Genomic DNA, 12157 nt, shown 5'->3' with positions numbered 1-12157 from the left:
ACAAATGATCAACAAAAGAGATAGTAGTATTTTTCAGTTCACCTCAGACAAGTACCGTAATGTGAAACAGGTAAACAAGTACCCTTTATTGTGAAAGTGCAACTTACAAATGTAGATTTTTTATTTTGTTACGTAACTTCACTCAAAAACAAAACAATGTAAAACTTTAGAGCCTACAAGTCCACTCAGTCCTACTTCTTATTCAGCCACTCGCTAAGACAAACAAGTTTGTTTACATTTACGGGATATAATGCTGCTGGTTCCTTATTTACAGTGTCACCTGAAACTGAGAACAGGCATTCACATGGCACTTTTGTAGCCGGCATTGCCAGTTATTTATGTGTTTACCAGATGTGAAAAACATTCATATGCCCCTTTATGCTTCAGCCACCATTCCGGAGGACATGCTTCCATGCTGATGACACTCGTTAAAAAAATAATGCATTAATTAAATTTTGACTGAACTCCTTGGGGGAGAATAGTATGCCTCCTTGTCTGTTTTACCTGCATTCTGTCATGTATTTCATGTTCTAGCAGTCTTGGATGATGACCCAGCACATGTTGTTCATTTTAAGAACACTTTCACTGCAGATCTGACAAAACGCAAAGAAGGTACCAATGTGAGATTTCTAAGGATAGCTACAGCTCTCAACCCAAGGTTTAAGAATCTGAAGTGCCTTCCAAGATCTGAGAGGCACAAGGGGTGGAGCATGCTTTCAGAAGTCTTAAAAGAGCAACGCTCTGATACAGAAACTACAGACCCTGAACCACCAAAAAAGAAAATCAACCTTCTGCTGGTGGCATCTGACTCAGATGATAAAAGTGAACATGCGTCGGTCTGCACTGCTTTCGATCGTTATCGAGCAGAACCTGTCATCAGCATGGACACATGTCCTCTGGAATGGTGGTTGAAGCATGAAGGGACATATGAATCATTAGCTTATCTGGCACATAAATATCTTGTGGTGCCGGCTACAACACTGCCATGGGGAATGCCTGTTCTCACTTTCAGGTGACATTGTAAATGAGAAGTGGGCAGTATTATCTCCTGTAAATGTGAACAGACTTGATTGTCTGGCTGACTGGCTGAACAAGAAGTAGGACTGAGTGGACTTGTAGGCTTTAAAGTTTTATGTTATTTTATTTTTGAATGCAGTTTTTTTTGTACATAATTCTACATTTGTAAGTTCAACTTTCATGATAAAGAGATTGTGCTACAGTATTTGTTTTTGGTGAAGTGAAAAATACTATTTTGTTTTTTACAGCACAAATATTTATAATAAAAATAAATATAAAGTGAACACTACACTTTTCTGTGTTGTAATTGAAATCAATATATTTGAAAATGTAGAAAACATACAAAAATATTTAAATAAATGGTATTCCATTATTGCTTAACATTGTGATTAATCATGATTCATTTTGTTAATCATTTGACAGCCCTAGTAAAAATGGCACTTTCCTACTTAACATATTTGGTCCGTGTGTGTGTGATCCAATGCAAGTGTGCTGATTTCGGTAACAAAAATAAGTTTTACTGTGTCTTATTCCTGTTAGCACAGCAGAGTCAACACCGCAATGGGAGACAGAGCTGGGAGCAAGTTCTCCTGTATCAACAGAATTGTTTACTAAGCTCCAGCCAGTTGCATTTACACAAGTTATTAAAGGTGTAATTTAAAGTCAGGAGTTGAATGAGTGTAACTGAGGATCAGATTTGTCCTGAAAACTTTTATTATTGGTAATGGAAAATTCCAATCTTGATTCTCCTATCATGGGTTGGATTTTCAGGTGTTAGAAACAACTAACTGTAAATATATAAACTGAACATATTTGATATTTGTAAATCATTGAGACACAATAATGATAAAATCCAATGTTACAGTTTTAGGCTCTTTAAAGAGCGGACCTGCTCTTCAGCTAACCAAAGGAGGATCCCACTGAGCAATACAGAATCCTCCCTCTACCTTTGTTCTAAGGGCTGCACATGTGGTTTGAACTTTCTAAAATCCTCCATTTTAGAAAATATTTGAGTACTAAATTGTCATTGCCTTGTATGGTTTTAGCATACAGATGCATTTCAGTGTCAGTTCAATCTTGTAACGAGTTTGTACTTTAAAAAAACAAAAAAAACCCACCTTACTGCATGCCTACAGAAATATCTTCATACTCCTCAAAGTAGAAAAGAATGAGGAAAGAGCTACATGATACACAAAGTTGAGTGTCCATCCAGTCCTCTTGCTTTTTGCTTTGTCAAGCAATGCAATGCCTGTCCAGCTTAGCAGGTAGGACTTCTGGACAATGGTACTGTTCACGTCAAGAGGATCAGGCTTCTTTTTCATGGTTCTTCTCTCTTATCCATTTATACCTTTTCTTTTAGGACAGGGGAATGAGTTGAGAGAATAATCACACAAAAAACACCCCACCAAAAACAGATTAACTGTGGGCTTCTTTATATTAAAAAGATGAAGAGTGTAAAGCGGGAAAATAAACACAAAACATAGATATCCTGTTCACAGCTGCTACAAAAATAACTTTGAAGCACTGAAAAGATTTCTTGCATTTAAATGTTGATCACTGGATACATTCCATACCTCTGACATTCAAGTTCGAAAGGGGTTATATGCTTCCAAAAATAATAGAATGGAAACATTCATGAGTATAGACAGTCCTTCCTGTTAATTGAATTGTGGACTAAAATGGATGAGAACAATGTGCATTTCATAACAACAAGTGTGAGCTGTAAGTTAATTAATACAAACTAATTTTTCATAGAGCAGAACTTTCTAACTTGCTCTGAGTAGGAGACTCATTGCCAATTACCATTTTTACAAATTAGAGAGTGAATGAAAAAATCTGAGAGGAAAGATAAAAGATACCATATCATAATATGTTCTGTGGTCACTTAATTTTTACAAGTGTAGTTTAGCTTAATTATTTAGGATAATACTTCACAGCCCACTCTTTTCCCATCCTACAACTCACCATCCTTTGGTCTGTGCTTTTCAGAGTCATAGCTAATAAGTTTTGTGCAGCGCCATGTGACATTTTATCCAATTATGTAATCGACTCATTTGCATATGCCCGTAAACTTTATCTTACTGTCGACATACCTTGTCCCAAGCAGTGGCAGGTTAGGACATGGAGCTGCACAAATTTTGACAGAGCAGGCACCACAGCACCCCTTTGCAGCTAGAAGGAGCCACAGGCCAGCTCTGCAGCCCAGCTGAATATATGCCTGGGTTGCCGAATGCCTGGGTGTCATACCTGATGCTGAACTTGATGTCATACATGATGCTGCCGGCAGCAGTGAGCGACCTGGCCCCAGCTAGCCCCACCTCTTCCCGTCCCTGCTCTGCCTCCGCCCCCATTCCAACTCTTCCCCCAACCCCCCGCCTCTTTCCAGCTTCCACCCCTTCCCTGAGCAACGCTGGGAGCCGGCGCGGCGGAACGGGCTGGGGCCGGGTCGCTCGCTGCTGCCAACGCCAGGCCCCCCGCTAGTCCCCAGGCCACCCTGGATCCCGTGTCCTCCCCCTGAAGCGTGGGGCCCCCCAAAGTGCGGGGCCTGGGGCGGTTGTCCCGGTCCGTCCTATGGACTGGACGGCTCTGTTTGGATCCGTTCTGGGCACCACCAAAAATTACACAAACCTGGCACCCATGATTGATAGTTGTGATTTTTTTTCATGTTAAATTTTGTTTAGTAGAATGGGTGCAATATCCTAACTGATGCTATGTTTTGTGTCCCTTTTGAGACGTGTAAGGAATTTACAAAAAACCAGTGTTTCTCTTATTTTGACTCTGGTATCATTAAGTATATTCAAAAATATGTTGCATTCATTCAGAGAATTGATTTGTGTTTTTCTTCTATGTAGTGATCTCAAATCAAAGAATTTTACAAACACTGTGCAGTTGAGTTGATAGGTACTAACATCACAAATGGAATTTTGCAGTTGTGTTGTACCAACAGGTATATTGCACAACAAATATTTCTGACTCAATTTTTATGGGTGATGTCTCTTTTTTAAAAAAAGGGAGGCGGAGGAGAGAAGACAAGTTAATGGAAAATAAATTCATCTGCTCCAAGATGGATTGAAACTAACAGAACTCACTTCTTGTGGACTTGCTAACCCTATGCCTCAAATCCTGCAAAGCATTTAAACATGTGCAGAACTTTGCTCACATAAGTACTTTGCAGGATCAGGATAAATACCCAGCCCCATATGTAAAGAATTAGTGCTTTAACTACTTCATCTGCCTTGAGTGTGTGCTTACACTCTCAGCTTCAGTGCTTATGTTTTGCTTTTAAGCAGTGCAGTACCTGAAAATAGACTTACATTGGACTTCCATAGACATATTTACCATTATAGAATTAAAAGAGTTAAATTTCATTCTCATGCTTACTTTTTTTCTTTTAGAGCCATATTGGTTGGCGCAAAGAAGCAAAGCGATTACTTCTTGTGATGACAGATCAGACCTCTCATCTGGCCCTTGATAGTAAATTGGCCGGGATAGTAATTCCCAATGATGGAAATTGCCATCTGAAAGATAATGTGTACATCAAAGCTACAAGTATGGTAAGGTATATGTCATACGCTCTTACCTTTGGGAAGCCAATGCATTGTCAAATTTAAAAATCAAGATTTTAAATTGACACTAAACTGATGCTTCTACTTAAATTAGTAAAACATTAATATTTGCCTTAGTAAGCAGGATGTAGGACCAAGAACAAGTGTGATGGAAGTAAAATTATTGACATCCTTTCTATCCGATGTAAAATATTTCAGTAATCCATTTTGGTGGGGTCAGCAGTGTTCTGCAAAGCACAATATAATAAGGTATTTTTAGGAGGTAAGTTACCATCTGATAGATCTCCTGCATCTGTTGTATAGAATGTAAAAAGGAAGGAGGGAAATCATCATTTTGTTGCATTACTCTGCACGAGAATATGCTAGCAATTTGCAGGAGTCTTGCATTATATGGTAGGGACTCGTTCTAGTAAATCAAACAGTGATGATAGTGCTTTCAGCTCAGGGAGGATGCTTTGTGGCATTGAAGGGAGTAGAGCATAGGGCCTTGTAGAAATCAGGCAGGGAAGATGATGTATAATAGTAAGAAACTAATTCAATCTTGGCACACTAAAAGGAGTCTTGTGCCAGAGGGGTTTAAAGAGTTAGCACGGATTTAGATACATCTGAATTCCACACGGCATGACTTACTGGTTTATATATTTGTGCAAAAAATGCATCAAATACACTGGCATGCAATGATAACCTGTTTATATTCAGCAGGCTTGTTTTAGCTTTCAAAAGTCTTCTTCAATAATGTATGAAAGATTCTATAGTTTTGGAAAGCAATTTTTCTCAGATTTGTAGGGTTTAGTGAAATTGCTTAATCTTAGTTCAGTTAGGCAGTGATTCCTATTCCCCCAACTGATACATTACCATAAATAAGCAGATACCGGAAATATGAAATGACAGGTGGGTCTTTGGTTTGTGCAGTGCCATTGCAACACAGCATCGTCCATGAGACAAACATTGCCAACAGGCAACTTTGCTGCCTCCAGGAGCTCACACTGTAAGACACACATTTAGCAGTAGTGTAAGATGGCAGTAGTCCCCATTAACTCAGTAGGAATTCCATCTATGTATGCCAGGGCTGACTTTGATCCCAAAAGCCCAGTGTACACAGGAATGGCACAATAGAGCTAACAGTGTGTATGTACAAAAGCAGTAGAATACCTTCCAGAACAGTGTGTGACATTGAAGCTGAAATGCTTCTCAGAACAAGTGGGTGTTTAGAAGCTTGGCAGACTGACTGGAAGGCTGTTTGGATTTCAGATTATCTAATGTTCTTTCATTAATTTACTCCTTCTGTCACCTTTTGTATTTCCCCTCGCTTATCAGGCTTGTTTATTCCCCTTCAGCTAGCCTGTTTGGTTTCAGTATTGTTATACTGCTCCAATTATGTAAACAACTATTCCATTTAATCTGTTTCATGAAAGTAATCCACAGGAATCCTTCATCAGAACAAAAGACTATATACTTGTGAGTTATAGTATCTTTTCAGTTCCACTGGTGTGTGACCCCTTTTACTTCAGAGGAGTTGCACTACTATAACAGAGGAGAATTTGTCTCTGTATATTAAACAATTGCTTTAAATATAGATCTTTTCTCTGGTGCCAAAGACTCTTCTGATGTTCTAGATAGTCTATCTGTTACAAAGCAAGTCCATTATTTTCTGTGTTGAGAATTTAGCTGAAATACTGAATACTTCAGTTTTCAACTGGAAACTGTCACCAGTAGAAAACAAAACAAAAAATGAGCTACTCTATTAAGCCAGGATGGCTGCTGATTGCAGAAAGGGTTTTAAATGTTCTTTCTGAACTAAAGGCTTTTGGAGTCATACTCTTCTGTGCATGGATACTTCCAAATGGGGTCAAACCTCGCCCTGAGTTTCTGTGGTGGAGTTTTTGTGGAATAGGCAGTAGGTTTAGCCTCCCAAAGCAAGTCATCAATGGATTTCCCACAGTGAGGCATGTTTTGATACAACTGCTCTGCTGACTCTCTTTCCCGTTTTGCCACTGGCTGATGCATGCAGACATGGGAAAGAGTTTCTCTACACTGTGGATCTTTCACAATATCAGACTTTTTGGAATAGATGTGATTCAGCAGCATAACGCTTATCCATGCAGGGCTGCTGTGCAGTTTCCTACACAAATCGCTGCTGTGTTTTTCTCTGTAGCTTTTCTCCATACAGAGTACATGACATGTCCGGTGGTCCCTGCCAGCCTGATCTTAGAGATGGAAAAGATCTAATACAGCGGTTCTCAAACTGTGGGTGAGGACTCTGTTTTAATGGGGTCATCAGGGCTGGCGTTAGACTTGCTGGGGCCCAGGGCTGAAGCTGAAGCCCGAACCTCACCACCCGGGCCCAAAGCCGAAGCCGAAGGGCTTCATCCCTGGGCAGTGAGATCCCTGGGCAGTGAGGCCCAGGTTACAGGCCCCCCACCTGGGGCTAAAGCCCTTGGGCTTCAGATTTGCCCCCCCTCCCGCACCGAAACACACCCAGAGCAGTGGGGCTCAGGCTTTGGCTTTCGTCTCCCCCCCCCCCCCCCCGCCTGGGGTGGCGGGGCTCAAGAGATCTCAGGCTTCGGTCGCTTCTCCTGGGGTCATGTAGTAATTTTTGTTGTCAGAAGGGGATTGCGGTGCAATGAAGTTTGAAAACTGCTGATCTAGTAGATCATTAGGTCCTCATTTGTGCACTACAGGCTGCTTCCCTGCCCTTTTAATAAATCAAATTCGTTGTGGCTTCTTCTAAGCATGACCAGAAAGGTGTTGGGAGAGATAGGGATTGATGCTGTTTATTGCTTATAGAACACCTGGACGGACTGATTGGTTAGGTGATTCTGGTTTTCTAATTACTATAGGAATAGGATTTTCAAATCTTGTCTACCCTGTTTTTGATGGGGGTTTCCTTTTATTCTGCCTTTAATTAAGGGACTGGAGGGACTCACTTTTTAATAAGATATTTTAAAATCTGGGGGGAAAAGTCCTCCTCCTCACCATTGATTAAGTTTTACTTTCTTGATACCTTTGATAATCCTACTTAGCCTCTAGTCACCTAGAGACCCTTCCAAGAAAAACAGACACAGACCTGACTTTCTAATAAAACAAGCAAAAACAAAAATAAAACTTTTCTGCTTTGGCGTAGAAAGAAGGCATGACTGTTTTTCCTCTTTAAAAATACATCCTACAAAAGAAAAAGCGCTCACACCTATTTGTGTTTGGGTTTATTTTTCTCCCTTATAGATCACTTTCCAACAATATTTTTACAAAGTGGAAGAACCATTTGCCATCAGGCTATATTCCTACTAGCCTCTAGAAATCAACTAGGGAATAATAGAAGAGAGTGTAATTGGTGTGTTTGTGTTTTCACTTAGCTGTGCAATTAAGAGGATTCCGCTGTATTTACATACAAATACTTGCCTTTAAGACAGAAATTGTTTCCAGTTTTTTCCTTTGTTTCTTTGTGGCTTTTAAAGGTCGCCAAGAAAGCATGAGTGATGGGAGGAAAGAAGACTCTTTCCTTTTTAAATTAGAAATGTCCTTGGTTCACTCCCTCCCCTGAAATATTTAATATCTCTGATCATTATCTTCTAAACTCAAGAAAACAGTAGGTTGGAGTAGGGAAAGAGCAATGATGTAACTAAAACTAGACAGGCTACCTAAAAAGGGAGTACATTTTCCTGGCTAGTAGAGAGAAAAGATAAGATAAAATACATAAAACATAGTAGGATTCTTACAGGAAGCAGAATGGAGTCGATGACTAATCCTGTTGCCAGCTGTGCCTTGTTATGATATTGTAATATGTTTGTAATATAATAGAAAATTTGGTCTCTCTGGAATTTTCAGATGACTTTTTTTTACTTTGGCCTTATTTTTTTAAAATAAGAAATAGGTTTTCAAAGTCATCTATAAGTCTAATGATATTTTAATACATGACATAACAAATTTGGACATTACAATGAGTTAACATGAAAATATAGGTAACCTGTAGTTGCACTTATAAATGAACTAGCTGAGGCATAGACTTGGGACCCAATCCTACAAACTGTTACTTGCATAAGACTTCAGTGAGCCCCATCTAAGTAAGAGTTTGTGTCATCAGGCCTAGGAGCCCAGTCCTGCTCCCACAGAACTCGTTAAGAGCTTTTGCCATTGATTTCAGACTTGCCGCTGGCTGACCTTGCTTGAATGTTTGTTCCTGCATTTTGACTACTGGGCTGGGCCTCACAAACTCAGAAATAGAGCTGAGTGAATAATTGATTTTTGAGTTCAGTGGTCAAACTAAAAAAAAATGAGTTTATTTCGAACCACAATAGATTTTTTTTATTCCCCCCCACTGGAAAAAATCAGTTTTAGTTCAAAACTGTTTTGATCCTTTCAAAATTGTTTTCCTCATTTTTTTTTATTCAGCCCAAACTGAATTCAACCCAAATTCATAAACTGCATTTCACCAGCTGTACTAAGCCTTGTCTACACTAGAGCATTTTGGTGTTGCAACTCTATAAAAAGCACCTTGCATTCACTCTCACAATTCCTCCTTTGGTGAATGGGCTTTCAGTCTGCTGTTGTGACTGCACTTGTTCTGAGTAAAGCTGAGCACTGTTTCACCCATCGTGTTTTGCTGCTGTGCCAATATAAACAGGGGCTGTTGCAGCTGCAATCGTACAGTTGGTCTCCCCATTGATATCCCATAGTGATCATAATAAATGACATCTCTACAACTTCCTCCCCTTCCCCCCATTCATACAGGCCAATCGTGCTGTTTGTGTGGTCCTGTCTTATAAAAGCACAGAGACCTATTATAAGTAGATTTTATTTCAGTTTTCTCATTCGTTTTTTCTACAATAGTCTATACAGTAGGAGTTTTGTGGAAATGCTACATGGGGCTACCAAACTAACTTTTATTCCAAAGTTTGCTACAAATATGTGCAAAAAAGTCACTTTCCGTTGTTAGATCTGATTTCCTTGCTGGACTTAAGAGTTTGATCCAGCCAGTGTGTATCTGCCTGAGTGGTGGGCCCCCAGGGGTGGTGCTAAATTAGTCTGGGGTGTGTGGGAGTGATGTGAATAGGAAGAAAGCAATGGTAGGGATGGGTTCTATAACTCCTGTTATCTTACTCCAACAATGATGGGTAAGGTGCATCCTCCTGTGGTTGGATTATGAGCTTCCTCCCTTCCCTCCTTGCCACAAGTGAAAGCAGCCACATACTGGCATTAGCACAGCTATTCTCTGCTTCCATGGCCACCTCATTTGTCAATAACAGGCATATGCAGCCTGCCCTTATAGAAACACCACCAAATGCCCCAACCTCTATGTCCTTACCACTTTCATCATCTTGAGTAGCATGTTGTCTTCTGGTGAACAAGGGAATGTAGAAGCTTGGTGCAAACAGAAGAAGGGAAAAAAACAATGAAAAAGAAGCTGAAAAATGAGATGAGATAGATGGGTAGTGGCAGGAGAAAACAGGCACAGAAAAATACAAGAAAGGTGTGGGGGAGGAAGGTTAATAGGCAACAACTGTGCTACCAGGGCCTGGCATCGGTGGATCAGGGCCCATAAAACAATACAATGGAAGATGGTGTCTCTATCAAAAGGTTGGGAAGCATTGAACGAAATCCTGATTAATTCCCTGTACTTTCCCAGGAATCATATGTGTTTAATTTATTTTTTGTTAAGTATTCAAAGATTGGAATAACTCCCATGTATGTTTATTTTACTGCTCAGAGACCACAGAATATGATTAAAATGGGTTTAGTCTACCAAAACTGAAGTCTTTTTTATTATTTATTTTATTTTTCAGGAACATCCATCGCTTGGGCAACTTTCTGAAAAACTGATAGACAACAACATCAATGTTATCTTTGCAGTTCAAGGAAACCAGTTTCACTGGTATAAGGTGTGATAAAAGTCATAATTGCAATTGATTTCTTTTTAAAAGTGCAATTTTAAGATTATGATTATGAATAAATTATTGCATTTTTCATAGGATCTTTTGCCTCTGTTGCCTGGTACTGTCGCAAGACAAATAGAATCGCAAGCAGCTAATCTCAATGATTTGGTGGTAGAAGCCTATCAGGTATGTTTCCCATGAAGATTATGTAATTTTTTTTTCTTGTTTGTGCAGTTTTCCTACATATAATAAACTACAGCCTAAAGCTGAGATTTTCAAAGGTGCCTAGGGGAGTTAGGTGCCAAACTCCTATTGAAAGTCTGTAGGAGTTGGGTGCGTGGCTCCTTTGAAATTCCTAGCATGAGGTCCATATCCGGTGAACATTGTAAGTGACCTAATCCTCTGATGGTTAAGATGAGTTCTCAGTTTATTGGTGCCTTAATTGCTCCTAACTGTCCCAGGGGATCCTTTGCACTGGTTGCCATGCAATTTCCTAGGAAGTGGTTTGTGGGTTTAGGTGCATTTTCTGTGTCTCCACCTTCCTTAACTGTTTTCTGTCACTTCTGCCTTCTCTAATTTTTTTCCTTTTTGGTCTCTCTTTATTTCTCCCTCTTAGTTTTATATTCTGTCTCTGTTCTCTTCTTTATCCTCTTCCTTTTTACCCATTTTGTTTTCCCACACATATGCTTTCTTTGTTAGCTGTTTTCCGCAAAACCGATATTACATAAAGGCTCAGAAATGTAATACAAAACTATAGACATTGCATCCGCGATATGGCTGTATATTGCAACATTTTTTAACTTGTAGGAGTTGGGAGTGTCTTATTTACTGATGTCCACTTGTGATATAGTCTTAAAGTAGGTTTTGCCGTACCAGGAAAACTGTGTTAAAATTGGACTTGCAAGGAGATCTCAGAGCATTTGCCATCTTTTGTGTAAGAAAAAAGTTTTACAAACCATTGTCTTTTGAGGTTTGAGGATTGTCAAGGCACCAAATAAGACACTAAAGTATATCAGTGCACATTTAGCTTGCAGTGCTGTTAAAGACAGGCACTATGAAATAGCCAAAGACAGACAAAATAGCGGGAGTTGAATTGATACAAATCAGTTTATTTCAATGAATTTAATCTGTGTGTTGTGTCTTCTCTCATAACGTTAACTTTGAAAGTTGATTTCCAGAAAACTTCCAAGGTTTGTGCTAAGCATCATTTGGTTAAGGCCACTGTCCTCTTTAGCATTCCATAGTATCAATGGATTATTTCTTGTTACACTGTTTCTGACCAGTAACATGGCACATTTTTGTTAGTCATCAAATATCCTACCCCAATTTCTATAAGATACCCTTGGACAGATACGCAGTGAGAAGAAATGAAAATTTCACAATGCAACCTTTTTATTTCATTGAAGATTCTTTGGGACTTTCCTGCTCCATCCACGCACTCTCTTGTCCTGTTTTTTACTTCTCTAATATCCATTATTTCTCTTCTTCCTTCCTTCCTCCCTTCCTTGTGGATTTGGTACTTTCCGTTTTTAACATGGTTCTAGCATGTGTACTACACAAATACATTGTGAACTGGCCTTGGATGTTTTGCCTTCCTGGAAGTAAATGTTTTAATATAAGAAAATAAATGTTAATGTTAGATAGTGGGCCTTTGGCACTTGTGTTCTAAGCAGGGAAATCTGTCGGCTTATTTATGGAAAACAC

General features: G+C 39.4%; 1 protein-coding gene across 1 annotated transcript in view; it reads left to right on the top strand.

The window, feature by feature from the left end:
- ITGB8 (integrin subunit beta 8) overlaps window positions 1-12157 on the top strand; it is a 70858-nt gene that overhangs the window by 39769 nt on the left and 18932 nt on the right. The window contains exons 6-8 of the mRNA XM_065399516.1: window positions 4413-4571; window positions 10364-10459; window positions 10550-10639. Coding sequence (XP_065255588.1) covers window positions 4413-4571; window positions 10364-10459; window positions 10550-10639 — 345 coding nt within the window. The remainder of the gene's footprint in view (window positions 1-4412; window positions 4572-10363; window positions 10460-10549; window positions 10640-12157) is intronic.

The sequence above is a fragment of the Emys orbicularis genome, chromosome 2 (assembly GCF_028017835.1).
Source record: "Emys orbicularis isolate rEmyOrb1 chromosome 2, rEmyOrb1.hap1, whole genome shotgun sequence".
Lineage (NCBI taxonomy): Eukaryota > Metazoa > Chordata > Testudines > Emydidae > Emys > Emys orbicularis.
Note: the sequence above shows the minus strand (reverse complement) of the source record. Positions and strands in the feature narration are given on the sequence as shown.